General features: G+C 43.6%; 1 protein-coding gene across 1 annotated transcript in view; it reads left to right on the top strand.

Annotated features, from left to right (window-relative positions):
• The first annotated feature begins 10,240 nt into the window (after positions 1-10,240).
• The window catches only part of CD47 (CD47 molecule), a 21,756-nt gene continuing 9,853 nt past the window's right edge, over positions 10,241-22,143 (top strand). Inside the window, exons 1-5 of the mRNA XM_074165624.1 lie at positions 10,241-10,286; positions 13,973-14,323; positions 15,686-15,736; positions 18,007-18,096; positions 22,095-22,139. Of these exons, the coding sequence (XP_074021725.1) occupies positions 10,241-10,286; positions 13,973-14,323; positions 15,686-15,736; positions 18,007-18,096; positions 22,095-22,139 (583 nt within the window). The remainder of the gene's footprint in view (positions 10,287-13,972; positions 14,324-15,685; positions 15,737-18,006; positions 18,097-22,094; positions 22,140-22,143) is intronic.

The following is a 22,143-nucleotide window of genomic DNA, read 5'->3' as shown; positions in this document are numbered from 1 at the left end:
GAGAAGGTAGCTGCAACTGCAGAGGAAGCCAGCAAGGAAGCAGAAGCACCGGAGCAAGTGTATTTGCTACAAGAGCCAACAGCAAGAGCAAAGGACAATTGATAGAGGAAAAAGGAGCAGCTCGCTTAAAAGAAGAGGGGAAAAAGAGGCATTGAGGGCAGGGAGAACAGACTGGTATGAAATTGGAGTTCACTACAGCCTTAATATAAGTCACAGTACACTTTCCCCAGCGTTTGTGCACACACAAACACCCCAGACAAACCAACCAACCAACCAACCAACCAACCTTATATTTACCAGATCTGCCTTTGGTTCCAAAAGCCACAAGGAGAAATCAAAGGAAATAAGGAGAGGTGAAAAAACAGGGGGAAGTCAAAAGGTTAGGTGAGGACAGAGGCTAGGCAACTTCAGAAACAGATACACGAGGAAAGGAAATTGTAAACGGAAGCAGAAAAGGAGGGAGGAGGGAGGAGGTGGAAGGCAGAGCCCAGGATGCTAAATGCGCTGGAATAATGCTGGTTTTCACATAGACCTCCTTTGTTATCAGCTATTCCAGTTTTAGTCTCTGAATAGCTGGAGCTGTTCCAGCTGTTATGCAGGCAGATACTACATTATCATCTGCTGCAGCCACAAACAGTTAAGAGCAGTGTAAACTGCTGCAAGAGTATAAGTAAGACCCTACTTGTAACAGCTACAAGTTAATAAAATCGTCACAGTTTGGCTACTACCCTGAGGGGAAAGGGTAAAAAAATTCTTATAGTAACCCTTTCCAGGGCACTATGTTTCCCCTCTTGCTTTTTTTCCCTCCCTCTTTGGAGATGAAGTGCATTTATCCACTGTTACTCAGTAGATAAACAGAAATTCATTCTTTAATGTTTTATGTCCATCATAATTTTTACAAGAAATAGGGAAATTTCAAACAAAACTGAAGCCCTTTTACAGTTTTTTCAGTTCACCAGTGGTAACTCCAGTGAAGTTCCTCTTGAACACTTCCTTTTTTCCTGTTTCCAAGTTCAAATTGGATGTCAAAGGGCAGAACACACAATTATAACTTCAGGCAGGTTCAAAGGCAGTTATATTTAAATAAAATTTAGTTGGAAAAACATCCATTGGAGACCTGCTCCTTGAGGAGAGCCATAAGCTAAATTTAAAGTGCCTCATTAACTCAGAAAATAACTTCTTCCTTGTTTCTTTTTTGTCCCTACACCAAGCTGAAGACTTGTGATTACAAGCTGTGTAACTAGATTCAGGTGGAAAAATGCCCACATGATGAGGCCAAAGTGCTTTACTTGAAACAAGCCAGTTGCAGAATTCAAGCTAGGTTCAGCTGGAGTGCTGCCTGCATCCCTGGCATCCTGCCCCAGAGCCACAGACCAACCATATGTCTCCATGCCCTGGGCCTGGGCCAGTCTGCCTGGGAAGACTCCTGGCTCCACAGAGATCCACCAAGCTGGAAAAAGCAATGCCTGGTGGACTGCCTACACTGGCATCCAAAGCCTCGTAAGTCCCAGCTTTGGCAGCCGCTAGGCTGATGAAGCCTGCCCGGAGCTGCAGCGCTCTGCCGGCAGTCAGGGTTGGAAAAACCCAAACATACAGCCCTGGGACTTCAGCTTTAGTGTGGCTTAAGGTGATCTAACAAGAAGCTGCTGCGGGTAGGTTCAGTTCCCTGTTTTGTTTCCTCATCTGCACCTTTCTGCCACTTGCCCCGCACAAGTTTCCAAAGTGAAGCAGTGCAATGTTCACATTGTGAACAGCTCACAGATGGAAACTAATCCTGTGGGAGGCACCACTGCCCACCCCATGCAGTCGGCTCAGCAGCCCCTTGGGAAGGCACAGAATGGGAAAGAGAGGAAAGAAAGGCATGGGGGAGTCTTTTGTTGGCAATCCACAGTTAAAACAGCTTCAGCCAGTGGTCTAGCTGCAGCCTACAAGGCCAGAATCAGTGATTCCCCATTATGGGCTCCTACCAGTACTGAAGAGTTTAACCAAGCAGGTAGACCAACAGTACATAATAACTGAAATCAAAACACTTTGCTAATTATTCCGGTACTTAGTGTTTCTTACATTTGAATTTGACCTCGAGAAGTCCTGTCAGAGAAACAATTAAGTGATCCCACCTCCACCTCACAAAAGCTTTTCATTTCAAGGGAGAATAGATTCCTTGCCCACCGCTCCCCTCCAGACTCTCTTGAATCTAATTTCAAAAAAGACCTTCATGGCTAAATTAAACATTGGACAAGAGTATGGCAGAATGCCAGCCACTTTATTTCATAATATTATAATAATAAAGATCCCGTATAATATTATTACCCTTTTATACTCATTTTGGCCTTTTCCCTGTTGTCTTGGAACATCTCCTTTGTCATTCATTGATATTATTCTTAGTAAGAGCATTACCCTGAAACACAGACTAGACTGAGGCTCGTGCACATAACCATGCAAGATGACAGAGCAATCACATTCACCCACGGTGCTTTTCAGTGTAGTATCTGTTGTCTTCAGTGGAAGTTGCACCTCCTCTCTTTCTTCATTGTGAGCTCTAAAGTACGCAGAAACTGGGAGCTCAGGGAGTCTGAGCTAAAAAAGACTGGAGGCTGAGGAAGCAAGAAAGAATGAACTACTGTGTACATCTATCCTCTTCCCCAGGCATCCACATCTGGGCACTGGCATTACAGGACAGGGGGCTAAACTGCTCTTAGGGCAGACCCAGCACAGCCAGTTTCATATTTTACACAGCACCTGAATTTGGCTCTGGGAAGCGGTAAGAGTAAAAAACGGAATCTCATGGAGTTTTTGCCATCGACTGAAGCTTTGTGATTAGCAAATTACACATCATCACATTGGTGTGTAATCATATTGCACATTCACTGGGGAAACATTCCTCAGTCAGTTCCGTTCCCCTGTTCAAGCAGCTTTATCCGCTATTCATAATGCTGTATAGAAATGGCATACATGACATTACATGCACATAAAAATTCCTCTAAAAAAAGTAAACACTTGCTAATCTTGTGGGGACATTGTGCTAAAAGTGGTGTATCCATCAAAAGAAAACCAAATTCCATTTCATGCAAGCTCATCAAGAAAACATACACAATATGCAACCATTTCACAGCTGCCAAAAGAGATCAGACTAATTTCTTTTTTTAGCTAGAAGGGGAAATCTAACCAGGCAAAGCTGTTGGGAGCCAAGAAGGCTATTAAAAAAAAAAAAAAAAAAAAAAAAGTGAAAAAAAAGTAGAAACCATCCACAATTTCATCCAAAGGCAGAAGAGTTTGTCAGTGAAATGCATGCACTGAGCCAAGTGAAATAGTGGCGACATTAATATGGCTGCACGTGAGGCATGCCAATTAGTGAATTTGTTGGAGGGTTGTTTGTAATCCCGGGAACTAGAGCTACAGAAAACATCTTGTGCAGTTCTGTTTCTGGTGTTCCTCTCTCCTTATCTCTCCCATCCTCCCCCCTCTCTGGGTCCCCTCTCAGCCCTCCCCCGTACAACAACTGGTTGCATGCTAACAATATTTCTCTTTGTGCCTGTGCAAATACCATTAGATCCAAGCATATCTCACAGAATTTGAGGGCTATGATCTGTTCGGACATACTGGGTAGTCAACAACTTCCACGGGACAACCGTTCTCCTCACCTGGCTTTCATTTTCTTAAAATACCTCAGGAATGGTTATGAATTGTTCAAATGTTTTAAATTAGTACCAAGAGAAGCCCTCCCACTCACCTCCCCAACCGCCCCCAGCCCATGTGCCATCAGAAACCCATTCACCCCAAAGAGTGGCCAGATGTTAAAAATCATCTGGAAAAAAAAATGTATATTTGGACTGTGGGCAGGGTGGCTGGATTATCCTGGCCCGCTGGAGAATGAGAGCTGCTAAACCAAGAGGAAGGGAGGGCACAATCCTTGCCCAGGCTCCACTGGGAAGCAGACTGGAGAGGGCGCAGGCTCCTCCTGGGGATGGCAGGCAAGCTGTCACGTGAAAGATGTCTCCAGGAGACTTTGTGCCTTGGAGACACACCTAGAAATCAAAACTTTTCCGCTCTCTGAAAGAGGGCAATTAATGATTACTCCAGGAATAAGTGATCCATGTCCAGCTTTGCACTCCAATGCAAGTAGCCCTTTATAGACACTATGGGGATATGCTTACATTCTTCTGTGTCAATGCTGCAGTCACTCTTCAGGCCCACGGGTTTTCCAGCCACTTAATTAACCTCTTGGGACCTTGGTCACTGCCTCTGAACGGGGTCGTATGTCCCTAGCCAGGTAGGTATTCCTCAGACGAAAGAAGTGATATTATTATAATTACTACAGTACCGTCCTGCTCCAAGTGGACTGCTTGTGCTTGGTTACCTACCACAGATTTAATCCCTGAGCATAACAGTCTTCTCTCTCTGTTTTCACAGCCTGGCTTTTCAGAGGAAGGCCTTTTGTTCCCAACTAGGATGATAAATGGGTTTTAGCTTCATTTTCTCAGAGGCAAGCTTATGTGATTGTGCTGTCTGTCATCTGTCTACGCTGATAAGTTTTTAACTGCCACAGCCAATTATAATTATTTCCAAAGGAAAAAATCGCTAGAGGCAGACATCTCCATGATAATTGTATTTCTGTGGATTTGGTGAAAGGCAACAGCAGACTGTGTTGGGGCTAAGGAGGAGGAGGGAGAGGACAGAGCGCAAGACCACACTGCGAGCATGCCACGTCAAGGAAATCTGGGAGGCTTCAGCTGATTCTTAGCCTGTCCTGGCCAAAGGCAGACAGTCAGGCTGCAGGCACCGGGCAGTCAGTTGGCATGGCTGCCTCTCCAAACAGCGCACAGGACGTTCCGCTTCTTGCCCGTGGGTATTACTTCATAGGGGACTTCACTGCCGCTGCTGCAGTGCCGAGGAGGAGCAGGCACAGACCTTCTTTCTGCCTGCTGTGATGGAGGGAAAAGATTTTGTTGTTTTGATGCAGGCAGAGGCACTGTTTTGCCCTGGGGCTGTACTTGCAGGTTGTGAAACTTGGATGGCGGCTGCACTGGGCTGGTAGGTGCCTCCAGGGAGGACGGAGTGGCTGAGTGCAAGACATGGTTAGAATAAGCTTCGTGCTGTAACTAATGGAACATAATAGGTGCATTGCGAACAAATATTTGCAATGTGGGGGACAATGTGTTCTCCGTGCTCAGAGACCTGCCAATACACTAATGAAAGCTGCTCAGGCCAGGTTTCTGAGTGCATTTAGGTGACTCAGCCAAGATACTTGAAGATAGGTAGAGCCCAATTCTCTCTGACATCAAAAGGGATTCTGGCTTACACTGCATGGGAAGTCATGTCTTTAAACAGCTTTAAAGCTCTGAATCTTTCTTCTTAAATATTTTAGAACTGTCCTTCTCTCTGAGCGAATCTTGACTGAAACGAGAGACTTCTGAACTGCTTTTGAGAACAGAGCAGAAAACTAGTTTTTGTTTAACTGAACCATTCCCTGGAGTGATACACATTGTTTCTCCATTACACAACTTCCTTGGAAAGGGCAAAATGCCTATGGTGAAAGCTGATCACCACCTGCACCACCTAAATACCATAACATATAATTTCATTAACCTTGTTGATAATAACTGGCAGCCCAGAAAGCCACTGGCAGCCCAGAAAGCCAACCGGATTCTGGGCTGCATCAAGAGAAGTGTGGCCAGCAGGTCACAGGAGGTGATTCTACCCCTCTACTCCGCGCTCGTGAGACCCCACCTGCAATAGTGTGTCCAGCTTTGGAGTCCTCAACACAGGAAGGACATGGACCTGTTGGAATGGGTCCAGCGGAGGGCCATGAAGATGATCAGAGGGATGGAGCACCTCCCCTATGAAGACAGGCTGAGAGAGCTGGGGTTGTTCAGCCTGGAGAAGAGAAGGCTCCGGGGAGACCTCATAGCAGCCTTCCAATATCTGAAGGGAGCCTACAGGAGAGCCAGAGAGGGACTCTTTGTCAGGAGGTGTAGTGACAGGACCAGGGGTAATGGTTTTAAATTGGAAGAGGGGAGATTTAGATTAGATATTAGGAAGAAATTCTTTCCTGGGAAGGTGGTGAGGCACTGGAACAGGTTGCCCAGAGAAGCTGTGGATGCCCCATCCCTGGAGGTGTTCAAGGCCAGGCTGGATGGGGCTTTGAGCAACCTGGTCTGGTGGGAGGTGTCCCTGCCCATGGCAGGGGAGTTGGAACTCGATGATCTTTAAGGTCCCTTCCAACTCTAACCATTCTATGATTCTATGATAATCTGATCCAGGATTCTTCAGGAGTCTCACTGAAGTGGAGGGCAGCTGCAGATAACACCCCAGCTGTTCCACCTAGCTGTCTCGGGCGGTGGCCTGGAGCAGCTGTTCCGTGGCCTCAACTGCAAAGCTTTGGAGGGCTTTCTGTGGCCACTAAGTCACTAAAGAGTAAGTCGTGTAATGAATTCCAGCAGCTACAGCTGCAGGTGAACAGAGAGTGCAAAATAAAAATGGCAGTGCAAAAAAAAAAAAAAAGCATTGAAATACAGGAGTAGAAGGAGAGTAAGTGAGAAAGGGGAAGGGGGAGTGTGTAAGAAGCACTATTTCCCTGAAATAGTGGAAAAATGACTGCATTTTAGCCCATCAAAAAACCATGAAAGGTTAGCGCTTTTTCACAGCATTGCTTCATTTTTGACTAGGTCTCCAGCAACTATTACTCAAAGTTAGTTCAGGCTTTGGGAACATTTTTAATTTGCCGGTGCTTGTCACTTGAATCCCATTTTTACCCTTTTGCCTCGGCAGGCTCTCTCATAAGAAGAAAATATTGTTGCTTTTCTTTTCCTTTAGGTTTTTTTTTTTTTCACTGGTTTGGTGAGGTTTTTTAGAATTTACAGTAAGTTCAGGATTGAGCCTGTTCTAAAAATGTCATATTGTATAGAGCTGTGATGTACAGATTTGGTAGGCTGCCTATGCCCCCGAGACAGGTCTACTAGTTAGATCTTGGGCCTGGAGAAATGGATATGGAGTCTATTCTCAGCTCTGCCACTGGCTAATTATGCAACCTTAGTCAATTCATTTAACCTCGGCATGTCTCAGTTTCCAGATCAAAAAAGAAAGGGATAAGAGGCTCCTTTGTGAATGGTTTGCGGTGCTTGCCGGTGAACAAGGTATTACCCATCACGTTGCTGCTGCACTGTGACTCCTGGGTACGGATGGTTTCTACAGGCATTATGGTATGTACGTCGAGCGAGTCTATGAACACTGATGGAGGTCTGGCTGCTGCACTTCTTGCTGAGGGAGACAGCTCTCACAGTCAGTTTGACAAATCACAGCTACGGACACCCTTTGCTTTAGGCACGCAGGCTTTTATGTCACTCTTCAGCATTTTCCTGCCAGCCACGGCAGTCGCTGCCTCCTGCATGTTGGCTTGTATATGTGATTCACGCCTGCCCCAGCTTCACTTGCTGACCCCAAGCAGTGATCAATGGCACTCCAAAGAGTAGTAAACCAGTATAAAATGGCAGATCAGTGCCTGAGAGTTGTAATAAAACAGTTGCCTAATTTAAAGACCAAAAGTGTGCCTTAGAAGTCGTAAATGAGGGACTCATGCAGAGTTTTCAAAATGTATGACCTATTGCTTTTGGAGCACTTGGACCCAATACAAAAGTCAGAAATGGGTCTGTCCTTTTCACAGCTTCTGAGGTGTGTTTCTGTGCAAGCTTCTAGAGTGTGCATGCTCTGGGTGAAGAGACACGCAGCACCACAGGGCAAAGAGAGAGGAAAATGGTCACAGTGATGTTAGAAAAATTGGTTGAAAGCACACAGCTCTTCTCTTACGGCAGGGTTTGCTTGGCGTACCTGGACCAGAAAGGGAAGCAGGACTGCCTAACCTTTCTCTCAGTAGGAATCAGAAGCATCAGAATTGCCTGGCCCTGCACAATCCTGCTTCCTGAAACCATCAGCAAGCAGAGGCGTTACAGTCCTTCCTCAGCAGCAGAAGGCAGAGCATTGCCAGACAAAGTTTTGCAGATGCACGCCTGGCTGGATGGGACTCCAAAAAAACCAACCAACCAACCAAAAACCCAGGGAAACTGCATGCACAGAGCGTTATCTTTTGGCGATTTGTGAAAGCTGGTTCAGTAGTGTAGGAGGCAGCACCTGACAGGGAGCAACACTCTCTCATACAAGACTCCTGGCTGTGTGAAATGAGCGCTGTTTTGCCTTTAAGCGAGCGTGGGTGTGTTTCGTGCTACCTTAGCAACAGCGACAAATGCGTGCTGCAGCTGTGGCCATCTCCTCTTTGCAGCAGGAGGAGAGCATCCCCAGTTACTCTTAACAGACAACACGCCGCGCAGCTACCCACAGAGCTGACCCTGTTCCCCCAGCCCCTGCCTGCGGCTCCCAACGCGCTGGCACTCAGTCTGGGCACCAATGCGTGAGCTACAACTGAAGCAGACATGTCTTCCCTACTCCCCTCCGCTCCAGCCCATCTCTTCTGGGCTCCAGAGAACATCGTCTGAATCAGCCTGGCAGGAGCAGATCAGCTGCTTCATGCCAGCCTACTCCGTCATTTCTGGAGTCAGATGGCTCCCGCTGCTCAAAGCTTTTTACTAAACTGGAATGCTGGAGGATCTCTGAGCACTTCACGAATATCTGGAGAAAACAAACGCAGTAGTCAAGGCACCAGTATCCATTAAGAACTTAAGGAGGGCTGGGGAAGAATTGAAGAGAATGGAGTCTCAGGAAGCTTGGGGGGGGGGGGGGGGGGGGGGCAAAGAACCCCCCAAGTCAATGTTGCAGCTAAAAAATACATGTAGTAAAACCATGTGAGACATAAAACCCATGGAAATTCAGTTTCTCGCAGAATGTTGATTCTGCCCTGGCTTTCAGGCTCTGTTGAACTTTGGGACTTGTAAAAACATTTTTTTATAAATATACGTACATAAGTGTGTATGTTCCTCAAGTATGTTTAAGTCCTTATTTTTAATGCTTCACAAACATACGCCTGAGAACAAATTATGCATTTAGGGTGCAAGTACTTAATAGATCCAAAAATTTGAGACAATTCTACTATTAAAAAAAAAAAAAAAGAAGTCCTAAAGAGGGCTACTTCTGGAAGAAAAAAAAAACGAAGATTTGTTGAAGAATTGCTAACATAGTCAAACGTGTATTACTGCAGACGTAGGAAGGAGGTAAAGAGAGCATTTATCCTCGCTTTTAAGTGAAGGGCAACAAGAGATCATTTACAAGTTCTTCTGCGTTTTGTGCTGCCTTTAAAAACTTTCTATTTCAGCCGTATGTAGAGCGCATCAAGTCTGAGAACTCACCGAGCTGGCCCATCGCTGTGAAGCTAGCTGGAGGGGGGGGCGGGGGCGGGAAGAAGGGGGGACTGGTTTCCCCCCTCACAGCCCTTCCCTCGGCGGGCCAGAGCCGCAGCCCCGCTCCAGCCACAAGTAACCACGCCACTGGCCAAGGACACCTTTTCCGCCGGGCTTTTAACAGCAGTGCTCTCCTCCCCCGGCTTGTTTACACGTTCAGTGTCAGGTGACTAACGGGAAAGGGAGACTGAAACCGGAGGTCCCCGCCCTCCCTCCTCTCCGCTCCTCCCCCCAGGACGGAGGCGAAGAAGGGGTTAAACGTTGCTGGCGTGAGGGGAAGCTTCCCCCCCGGCAAAGGGGGTGTTTGCGTTCAACATCACTGAAGCGATCGGGGGAGTCGCCCCCTCAACGCTTCCCCTCGCCTTAGACTCGGCACCTTCCCCCTCTCAGCCTCGGCCACGCCAGTCAGCCATCTTATTCCGCCGTTACTCAAAACAGAGCTCTCTCCGCCCAAGGGCAACAAAACACGTCGCGACCCCAGAGCCCAAGCGGTCAAGGCAAATACGTCCCGATAATTACTTTAAAAAAAAAAAAGGCAAAAACTGGGCTTTGTCGGAGCTATTCCCGCGGGCTGTTTCGGTTTCCCGCGGAGAGGGAAGGAAGCGGGCCCTCTCCCCCCCCCGCGGGGCCGCCCCTGCTACCGTTAACGGCCGGTTGCCTCCCTCACCACCGGCCGAGGGCGGACAGCAGAGGCGCGCGGCGCCCGCCCCCGCGCCAGCGTCTGCAGCCAATCAACGGCGGGAGGGCGCCCCCTCCTTCCCTCCTCTCCCCGTCCCCACCCCCCCCACCGCCACCGGTCGCCCCGCCCCCTGCGCGGAGCCGCCCGCCGCCCGTTGCGGCGCCTAGCTCCGGAGGCCGTCGGGCTGCCTGGCTGCGCTCCCCGCCGCCGCTCCGCCATGTGGCAGCTGACCGCTTGGGTGCTGCTCAGCGCCGTGGGCGCCGGTGAGTTCTCGCCGCCCTCCTTCCTTCCTCCCTCTCTCCCTCCCTTCCTCCCTCTTTCCTCCCGACCCCTGTGGCTTAGGGCCTCGGCAGCCGGGCCCGAGACACCTTTCCAGCCACCCCCGCCTCCAGCAGCGTCCCGATGCAGGCGCCTCGCCAGCCCCGGGGGGGTGCGAGGAAAAGAGGGCAGAGCCGCCTCCCCCGGCCCCCGCGGCCGTTGGGCGGGCGGGAAAGGGAGGGGCGGGTGTCGCCGAGGCGGCGGGGGGGGGGGAGGGTGGATCGGGACGCGAGGCGACCGGTCCCGCGGGGCTAACGAAGCCGCCTCCCCTCGCCGTGGAAGCTGCCATCGCCTCTGCCTGGAGCTCCCGGTCGCGGCTGGTGACCGCCGGGCGGCGAGGGTGGCAGCAGGCGTGTGTGGGGCTGCGGTCTGCCGAGCTGTAGGTCGCCATCCGCTGCCGGGGGGGAGGATGGTTCGGGGATGTTCTTCTATCCCTCCGCCTCCCTCATCCTCCCCGGGTCTGGGGGTGGCTGGCTTCTAGCAGAAGCCGCGTGGGAGAAGAGGGACGCCGTGACCAGCCCAAAGCTCTTCGTCTTCCCGTGCCTCGTAGCGTTAGGGCAGCTTAATGATGTCCCTTCTTGGAGAAATAGCGACGGTCAGACTGGTCGTCCCCTGTGGGGTTGACGGCATTTCTTGATCTTGAAAGAAGTTTGGGCGTCATTGGTGTGCAAATGACATCTCGCAATCTAACTTCTTATTTTTCTGTGCCTCAAGAAGAAACTCGGTGGGGGGAGGGAGAGTTAAAAAAATTACACCGCTTTTCACTGAGGTGCAAATGCTCTTCTGTCGGTGAGCGGCACATCTCAAGCTGCGTGTTTAAAGCTGGTATCTAAATTCACGTCTGGGTTCCCCAGTTAGCAGTAGACTAGCTTAAATGCTGAGCCCCCAGGCGTGTTTTGTAGTCAGTGAGAAATGCAGGTGTCCACCAGGTGCAGCTACCAAGCTTAGCCAATTTTGACATAATGTGCAGTATTCCCGAATTTGCACTGCATATTCCACTCGAAGCAAGCTTTCCGTGGCAGCTTCACAACTGCATATTCTTTAGAAGCGGGTCCCCCCGAACGCCTTAGTGTAAGGCTCTGAAATTGTCGCCTTTATGTGACACCTCTAAGCCAGTAATCCATGAGAAAGTTTGAGGCTAGGAGCCCGCCTAGCAGTCCACTGCCTGGAGGATTTGAGGGCTATTGCTGAGGGGCTCTGATGACTTCCTCGTCCCACAAGAAGTCCACAGTGTCATCTGTCGTAAGCAGTGAGGTTCCCTTTAGTGGGATAGCAGCTACGCAACCCCTTCTACTAAAAAGCAGTCAGATTTGCAGAGGCCAAAACCTACAAATATTTTTCTGTGTGCTTCTGCTGGTGCCTGTCTGCAGCCTGCTCCTTATTTCCCCAGCGCTCTGCTGGTGGAGCAGTTCATGAGTACTTCTTAATTGGCTTCAGGCAAAAAGGCAAAATATGCCAGCTCTTGTAGGCTGCATCACAGCAAACCCGTGGAATCAGTAATTTACGGCTCCCTGCCATTCTGTGCTAATATTAGTGAGAAAATCATGATCAAATTGTTTTAATTCCTTCAAGATACATATATATTTTAATTTACTTTGGTAAATATTTGAAGTATAGTTGCTTCCTGTAGTTGAACTAATCACCTTTCTCAGTGATGGGGCCCGTGGAGAATAAATTCTTCCTACAGAGTGTAGATGTGCTAGCTCTAAAGGAAAAAAAAAAACAAATCAACAAACCGAACTAAACCAACCTAAAACCCAAAAACCCCACACTCCGAAACCTTTTATCATGAGGTAGTGTTAAAATAAAACATGTGAAATTTATTTCAGGAATAACCACTGAAGCACTACAGTTTTGAATTGCTTGCTTTTTTTTTTTTCATTAGTGCATAGTTTGGGTGCAGTTTCCCTTTGTTCTGCTTTTGTTATTTTTACTTTTTGAAGTACAGTTTAAAAAATGCAACACAGTGAGTAAACCAGAGAATAATTCTTTCTTTGTAGTTAAGGGCTGTCATGCATAATGCATTTTGTCAGTTTATTATAAGCTTTTGATACTCAGTAGTAATCCAGTGACTTGTGTGAGAATATTAAATCAATGTTTCAAGGATCAGTGCTTTTTAAATTTGATCTAAGACTGTTGCTTTGAAAAAATTGAGCTATTGCAAATAGCGACACAACTTTTATTGATTTTTTGATTATTTTTTTTTTCTTTTTTTTGGGGTGTGTGTGTTTCTCTTTCCTTTGCCCTGATTGAATTCAGTCATTGAATACATATCTAAATTCTGAGCTGGTTTAGACATGTGAATATCAGTAGTTCCTCTGAAGTCACTGGAGCTACTCCACTTTTTAAGTCTGTGTGCTTACAGTATTAGGGGTTGTGGTCCTGTTTTACAGTATGTATCTTTTCCCATATTTGTTTTTGTCAGGTGAATATAGTCAAGCATTTTGAATTACTAATACCATAGGGACTCTGGAGCACAATGACTTTTAGGACAGCTATTAAACTAAGTTACAATTTCACATAAACGAGGAAAAATATAGAAAACAGAGGATTCAAAGCCTTCATACTTTGCAGTCAAGTTAGTTTAATTAACCTCTTTCTTCTGGTTCCTGGTGTAATTTAAATACTGATGTTATAATTTCTGGTATTCTCAAGAACTGATTAATGGGTCTTCATTTCGGATAAAATCTTGGCATAGGATTTAGGTCTTTCCTGAAGCAGTGTTCAGTCAGTACTACTGTTTTAGAACTGTGCTGCAGTGTGGGAGAGAAATGATAAAAACTAGCAGTGATAACAATTCTGTGTGATCGTGATTTTTCATTACCTGCATTGAATTTCATTGTTAGTAGCATTAACCACAACGATTTATAATACAGGACACTTGTTCTTAAAAATTTTCCATTTTCAATTCTATTGTGTATGCACTCAGACTAAGTAAGTAATAATCTTACTTAATATATGGTATTGTGTGTGCACCTCCTCCATCAGAAAGGAAAAGAGAGAATTTGCAAGAAACAATCTAAACCTATGGGTGTTTGGCTCCACCTTCAGAGATAGGAAGGAATGAATAATCAACCTTTATCGACTAAGCTGTCTTGCCTGCCTTCTCTCAGAAGTGTACAAGTAGAATTTTTTCCCTGTGTCCTTAACAAACTATAAAGGATGTTTGTGTGGAGCTGATGCCTGGTCCTCCGTTTTTAGATACCTGTGTGATCAGCAGCAAAAATTTGAACATCAGTGGCACAACCTGTGGTTAATGTTATGTGTATGCTTTACAGAAAGCAGGCCTTAATGCAGTATTTCTGTATATGGCATTTTAGAGGGAATGTCCAAGTAAGTGGCAGCCCAAAGTTTTATTACTTTTTTTTTTTTATTTATTTATTATAGGTTATGGTATCTATACATTAAATGGATGCGAGAGTGGCTGTCTGCATAGAGTTGCTGTGTTAGAATTACAATAATGGTTTGGTTTTTTTTTTTCTTGTATTACTCCCTTAAAGCATGGTTCTCTTTGTGGTTTTGCAGGGGAGTGTTTTGTTTTCCCAAGTGACATGTTGTAGTTCTTTTTTCTTTCTTCTCTTGTACATTAAGAAATAATTCTGAATGTGTCAATTTTCATTTTTCTTTATAGGTTCTGCCCAGTTGTTGTTTAATGCGACAGATGTTGTTAAAAAAACTGACTGTAATAAAACTGTCATTTTACCTTGCTACGTGATTAATCTAAATGAGAACAATGTAAATATCATGTTTGTTACGTGGAAAAGACAAGGAAAAATAATTTTCTCGTTCGATGGAGCCAGAAAGGAGTTTTTCAGAGATCCAACGGTTCCGTCGGCTAACTTATTATCTGAGGCTGATTTACCCAAGGGTATTGCCTCTCTTAGGCTCAACAGTGCGGAAGCAGAAGTTGGAAATTACAGTTGTGAAGTAACAGAATCAAACAGAGAAGGAGAAACAAGACTTGAACTTAAAAAATACGCGGGTAAGTTGCCTGCCACTGTTATGGAACCTGTTGGGAGAGAAAACAAGCAAAATCTTACGGGAAAGAGAAAAATAATGAATATGGCAATGTATTACAAAAAACATAGCACCCAAGCCTTCTAACTTGAATGCTCATGTGAGTTATTTTGGATTAAGTTATAGGGGAGTGCTTCTGTGGGAAAGATCTGAACACATTTTTTCACTCTATAATAATGGCTGAAGATCACTTGTCTAATGTAGTAAAATAGATGTTTTCCAACATCTTTTAGATTATATAGTTGGTGATATTTTCAGCATGCTCGTGTTACTACATTACATACTGAAAGATACTCCTAATATCTTTGTAATACTGAGATGTATCCGTCCATCACGGTGGCTGCAGAGATCTTTTCTTTGAAGCATTGCATCTTACAGTCTTCAGCTATGCTGAAAAATCAGAGATGGAACTAATAGAAATTCTGTATAAGAGCTATAAAACTTGATTCGAAGGTATGTGGTTTTCCAGTGAGGTTCAAAATGCTACTACTAGATGGTAACTTGTTACGGTTGTCTAACATTAAACATTGTCTTCAGAAAACAATGTTTAAAATAATGGTGACTAAGTGGTGACTTTCTGATTTAGTGAGCCATTTTACCTTACTCTGTCAGATGCAACCTATGTGCTCTGGTGCCTCAGCTATTGAATAATGGGATCTGCTGTACATGTGCAGTCTGTCTAGTATTCTGCAGAACTGACAGTTTCACTGAACATATGTGCGTATTGTTTCTCTATTCTGCACAGGAGACGTGCTTCTCGCTTCTGGAAAGCTTCTCAGAAGCACTGAATATGTTACATGTGCGTAGCACATGGAATCTTACCCATGTGCTCTAGAATTGTCCTAGGACGTTTTTGCTACTAGTTTTTGCATTTGTCATTAAAATATTTATGAAGCTCAGACACGTTACTTGTGTTCTGCTGCAAACATCAGTGTAATTCACAGTTGGATCTAATTATTGAGTTAACCATATACACTGCAAAACCAATGTGATCCTGAAATGGATTGAGAGGGGCACAGCCACTGAAAGAGTGAGGAAGCTGCAAAATCACTTGGTTCTTAGAACACTGCAAAAACAGGGGCAAAGGTGTATAGGCAGTTTCCTTCCTTCTCTTGTAGCTTCTTCATTACTCAGCCTTTTGGGACTGTTTTTGCCATTCACTGTTAAGCTCTGGAAGAGGAAACAAGGCTTGAGGATGTAGTACAATCAAGTCCTATTTGCAAGTTTTATTGTTTTATTTTTACTTTCTCTGTGTTTAGAATTTTGAAAGCTGTATAAAGACTACAAAGCAGGAAACTGATGTAATTTTTCTAATTTCATTTTCTAGTTGACAGTTGCGGCGAGGAAAGTACCCCCCCAACACCAAAGGAAAAATGTGGTTGGTGAAGAATTTATAGTTGCGAGGTCACATTAGTTTGAGAGTATATGCCAGAAAACGTAAAACTTAGTGTTATACTTGAGTGTTTAGATGAAAGTAAAACAGTCGCTTGTTCTCTCTTTATATTCTTCTACAAAATTTTTTGTTATTTGCTCCTCAGTGTTCTAGAGAGACTCTTGAAATAATAACCTAATAGGAGAAAGTGTAGCAAGTGAGTTTTGAAAAGGGTTAGTGAATAATGGAAATCTTGTACCAGTCTTCACTCTGTCATTTCTGAGCAATCAATTCATGCTGTCACTATTAATATGTTCAAATTGGTACTTATACAGAGATAGTCTTAGAAGAGCCAACTGTTCTCCATCTCACTTTACAGAATTCCTGGATTCACATAGGAAGTGGGTATCAGAGTGAGCAAGACTTAGATGCTAGTACCCTTGCCTTTGGGCACACTCTTTCCTGATCAGAGGAGAGTGGTTGTAAATTTCCTCTTTTTCTCTTCTTTTCCTCTTTTTCCCTTTTCCTCTTCTCTCCCTTCTCTTGCTCCTCTGTTTTCTTGTATTTGCCTCCTCACCTCTTCTCTTCCTCTCTCTTTCACCTGTTTCCTTTCCCTTTTCCCTCTTCTTTTCTTTCTCTTTCCTCCCCTGCATGTCTGGAAGTCTCTCTTCTTAGTTTGGAACTGACTTACATTGGCTCTCAAAATAATACTTTTTGCAGGAGTTTACCTTATTGCTATGAAGCAACAGAGTAAGTGCAATGTATTACTAAGGAAATGTGTTCAGCTGTTTCTCTTACTTGCATGCTGCATGTACGAGCAGTATTGCAGGCATTTCCATACAGTAAGTGCTTTTAGACTCAGAGACTGGACCGTACGTGGTTCCGTGTTGCATGCTGAAGTCCTAGCAGATACTAGGCTTCATGGCTGCTTTTTTTCTATTTGTAATACCTGGTAGTGTCATCTAGAAATGCTACAAAGGAAGTGAAGCTGCTTTTCAGTCTCTGCTTGCAGATACTTCCAATTCGTTCATAATGCTTAGTTACCATTGCTGGGATTTGCCTGTAAGATTTGGCTAATCTAGAGAATGGCAACTGTGCATTCAAATTACTGTTCAATATTAGTTGCTTTTTTGAAAATGCAAAGGAAGCAAAAAACCTTCCTTTAAACAATTCATTAAATTAGGCTTGTTTTACTGCTAAGGAAGTTGGCAGATATTCCTTTATTATGTTTTGCGATTGCCTTGTATTTATGGTCTAACCACTGTTTCTTCTTCTGTGACTTGTGGGGGTGGGGGCGGGGCGGGGATGGGGGAAGAGGGAAATTTGTAAATTTAAAACTGTCCTCAAGGTGTTTACTTAGCATTGAAAGTTGTGATGTATTGATACTTCATTCCATGTTTCTGGAGCTGAAGGTACAGCTTTTAAATATGGAGAGTAAGTGTAAGGAGTGTGCATCTAAATGAAGATTAGAAGTTTCTTTGGAAGGAAATGTGCAGGCAGAGGAATGGTGGCAAGTATAATGTAAGAAATTGAGACTTTAGACTCCACTGAGTGAGTCTAAATGAAGTTATGAGCAGAGATGCAAGAATCAACTGCATTTTCTAGTTCAGTGGAGATGTTTTCAGAATTTTAGGTTGGAAGATGGCTTACACGGTGTTCCAGCACGAGTGACTGAACAGCCTAAGGGTATCCAAGATGCAGGGGAAGAGAGGCTAAATGGATGATGGTGGCAAGACCTAAAGGAAAGTGTGTGACTTCTAAAAATAACAAAGCAGTGTTTCCTTCTCATTTAGGTTAGCTCCTGTATGCCTTACCACACGTCTGGATTGCTTCAGGAATTACAGCAGCTGGAGGTAGAATAGAATAGCTGGGAAACCATCAAACTGGACTTCTCATATCTTGCCCAGCTTCCCTGCTTAGCCTAAATGCACCGTTTTTTCTGATCTACTGTGCTGTTTGTAGTTCGACAAGCTAATTAGCTTGTACTGCCATACAATAACATAAACATCCTCTGCTGCAGTGGAGGTTAAGACCTCCAGTCTGGAAAATGTTAGGGTAACTAGAAATACTGAAAAAATAGATTGTCACACACAAGATGAGAGTGAAAAATACATAGGTAGAAGTCATAGCTTTCTTAGCTTATTATAACTCTTAATGCTAACTGTTACATTGAGTATTGAGCAATCTAGGTCATAGCCTAAAATGAGCAATAAATATAAAGCTAATAACCTCAGTTCTTGTTTTCTTCCTACCATTTTTCTTTGCTTATTCTCTAGGATCATGGTTTCTTCTGGTGGAAAGGGCTCTCATCATATCGTTGCTGTTCTTAATTATTACTTTGTGGTTGGCTCAGCTAAGTCTTATTGGTAAGTATTTGCTCTTTAATTCTTTGCAATTATTGATTTGTCCTAAAATCATTTGGTTGCAGAAAATCATCCATGTAAGATGAAAGATGGTCTTAAATCTAAAAGATGTCTGGTAGAATTGGTCTAGATAATACTCAGAGGCTTGATACGTCTACTTTGTCACATGACATGGTGTTTGGTTTGCTCTGGAATCTTCTGATCATCCACACTGTGTTACTTATGTTCATTTCCGGGCTTGCTTTTAGCGCCTATCAGCTGACATCATGAGAGAGTTAACTTGTATATGGTTCTCAAGGAGTTCCTAATAAGCACTGTTATTTACAGGCTTGATCAATAAGAGCACATCAAGATACACTCTTTTGCACTACGTAGGCTTCCATTTCCTGTTTCAGTAAGCCTTGCACTCTTTGAGGAGACCTAACATACATTTTTGGCACCAAGCTATGAAAGCATTAGTCTAGCATAGCATTTGCGGAGTTTGGGACCTTTCAACTGAAACCAAACATGAGCTCATCAAAAAGATGTGTGTTTTGAGGTTTCAGCATGCTATGTGGTGCTCCAGTCATACCGTGTGGACACAGGCACTGAGGTCTAGCCCTAAGCAGCGGAGTCTGGGCCAGTTGGCTCTATTTGCTTGGAGGCCAGGGGTTGCTTCTTAGGGTTAAGATTTTTAGCAGATGCATGTCTTTGTAGACAAAGGTATGACCTGCAGCTGAAAAAGTCTGTGTTTAGAGCTAGTCTGCCACATGGTGATGTTTCTGCTGCTGGTACTGTGGCAAACAATGAGCTTTTTTTGCACAGGTGTAATTTTTGTGGGGTATAATTGATAATTTCTAATGTAATTGGTTAGAACAAGGAGGCTTTTTTTCACTGTTGGTTCACCATGACACTGAATCATTAGAAACAGAAACATGTTTCATTTTTGAGTCATAAAATTAGTATTAGAGAAAGATGGTGCTGTCTTCCTAATGTAAAATTGTTCATTAGTCTTTTAGCACTGGCTGAGTTATATTTTAACGCTGACATCGGTGATTTTGTTACATGTTTTCAGAGGCAATATGTTCACTAGTGTAACAGATTCTTAGATGTTCTTTATACACCAGTGTTCAACATGTGTGCAATGCAGAGTGTGCTTTATGTCCTAGTCTTTCAGATGGTTCCCTGTGGTGCAGTTTGTTACATCAGTCTTTGAGGTTTTTTTCAGCCTTTTTCAATTTGTAGACATCTAAAAAATAAAAAAAATCTATGTAGAGTTGAGTCCATAAGAAATGGAAAGAACTTGTTCTCAAAGTGATTCATAGTAATCACATACATACTCAGTCATCTCTATATAATTTTCTTTATTACCTCTTCATAAACCTCTGAAAGTGGTATGTGATTCTTCAAAGGTTCATCCGTGGTCAGAGGTTGACAACTAATATATATTTTTAAAGTTATTTTATTTCCGTAGTGTTAGATTCCTAATTTTCATTATTGTTCATAGTGGTTTAGGAGTCTCTGATATGTTCAGGAATTGTTGTTGCCTTCCATTTATAGCAGAACTTTAACATTCTTAGCATTTTATCAGAGTAGTTTTATCAAAGTAATAATTGTCCTGAAATAAGCATTGATAGAAGTACTGTTGTTTTACAAGAGTAAGTTGAGCCTGTTCGGATTTTATTGCATCTGTGCACTCTATTGTGAGGTCTGTGGCCTCTCTGGGGAAAAGTAATCCTGCTACTTCTAACTTAATAAATGTGGTTGTACTTAACTGTTTGGTTTTGTTGTTTGTTTTTGGTTTGTTTGTGGTTTTTTTTTTTTCCTTTAATTTGCACTGGTTTAGTTAACCTGTGAGTCCAGCAATGCTACAGTATACCTTTAAATAGTTTGTTAAATTGGGCTTGGTTTTTCTGTGTAAGACTTTGGAATATATGTTTTCTTGGGTTTTGTGTTTTATGACGGGGTTGGTTTTTTGGTTTTTTTTTTTTTTTTTGTTGGTTGGTTGGTTTGTGGTGGGTATTTTTTGGTTTTTTTTGCATACAGGATTGGCTTTTAGGATCTAAGTATAGCATATCCATTACTTATTTTTGCCTTTGTGTCTTGCTTTCCTTATTTTAGCATATTTATAATATGAAAAAATGTGAATTTACAGTACAGATATGCAGAAAGTTTTTGGTATTACTACTATTCCAAATAAGTTTTTGGTTTAAATGGCAATAGTACTTCAGAGTATGACTGGGGTCTTGTTGTGTTAGACAATGTGAATACAATGAAAGACAGAGTTTTAATTACAAGAGAGTATGCTGTAACCCTCCCATAGATAAGATACTGTTGTTTCATATGTACCCTCTAGAATGTTTACTGATTATTTTTTTTTGTGCTTTCGCAATGCATGTAAGTGGGATGTTAATTCTGCACATGCTCCTTGTTTTTCTTTTGAAGTTACTGACAGTATTTGTTCTCTGTTTGTGATTACCAATTTCAGCATATACCAAGATGGTTGATATTTTAATTTTCAAGCTTGGAGCAAGAGCTGCCTTATTTTGTGTCTTAGTTTTAGCAATGTATAAGGCAGAAACAAACATGGCTTATTAAGATGTTGTATTTGTACTGTTCCTCCTTTTCCAAAGACTACTAAAGTGCTGCTGCTGCTTTGAAACCGTCCACTAGAATCAACCATTTCTGAGATGGCAGCTATTTAGCAGTGCAGTTTTTCTGAAAATTAGTCTTGTCTGTGGCATCTGAATATGTAGGTTATCCCATATCTACTCATCCTCAAAGCATTCTGGTGAGATGGGAACATATCCTTGTTCCGATGGGCACGAAGGTGATACAAAGTGTCACAGGGAAGAGAATTAAACCCAGAATTTTGAAATCCCTGTCTGACACTCACCTGAGTAACAAATTCACTGTAACATTATTTAAATGTCAGTAGTGCATCTACTTGAATTAACCTGTACCGCATTGCAAAGTTATTTTGATAACATATCACCTGAATTGCATAGAGGATGGAATTAAGAATTTGACTAAAACACCAGTGCCAGGTTTCATTCATCTGGGTTAGCCATATTAACCATATCAAACAATGACAACAAATTATATGTGGGTAGTTGTTGTGGTTTCGGCCAAATTTACTGAAACCGGACCGACAGATGGCCCTTCCCCCCTCTCTCCCGCCCCCTCAAAAGAGAGAGAGGAGAGAAAGAGATAAGGAGATTTAGAAGTTTAGAATTAACTAAACTACTTTAATGAAGAATTAATATTAAAACAAAACAAAACAAAAAAAAAAGAAAATAATGAAATAGAGACGAGATATACAAAACCATATCAAGCTCCCAGGATGACAGTCACATCACCAGCAGGCACTGGGGAAGTCACAGACCGGACTCAGCGACGGATAGGAACTGGATTCTGGCTCTGGAGTCAGGAACACACGGATCAGAATCAAAGGCAGGTGAACAGACAGAGTCCTCTCTGGACGTCGGCCATCGCAGGAAGGGGGCTGACCCTTTGATCCCTCAGCTTTTATACTGAGCGTGGGGCAGATGGGATGGAATACCCAAGTTGGTCAGGTTTGGATCACCTGTCCTGTCCACTCCTCCCCACCGATGTGACCCCTCTACGTTTTTTCCGTTTCCGACCCTCTAAGGGGGCAAATAATGAAATTGGCTGACCTTGGTTGTTATAGCAGTAAGTATAAGCAAGGGCCTCCCTGCATACCATTCCTTGGCATGGAGCACAGACATTGGTCTTACCATTCTGAGAACCAGCAGTTTTCTCCACAATATGCCGTTAATTTCAGAGAGTTAGAGGAGGCCTAGCTAGGATGTAAAGTTACAGAACAGAAAATTGGTTCGGTTTTACTTCAAACCGGGACAGTAGTATTTATAGTTCTAATTTTTTAGGACTTTGTTTATTGTTTACGACAACAGTCGTAATCATAAAATCTGTGTATTTTTGTGAGACAGTGTGTATGTCTGATTGTTTTCCTCTTTGTGTCTCTTGGTTTTGTCTTTAAGCATTAAAATATGATATTGAAACTCAGAAGAGAATGGGCATTATTATACC

This window comes from Numenius arquata, chromosome 1, assembly GCF_964106895.1.
Source record: "Numenius arquata chromosome 1, bNumArq3.hap1.1, whole genome shotgun sequence".
NCBI lineage: Eukaryota > Metazoa > Chordata > Aves > Charadriiformes > Scolopacidae > Numenius > Numenius arquata.
This window is presented reverse-complemented; position numbering and strand designations above follow the sequence as displayed.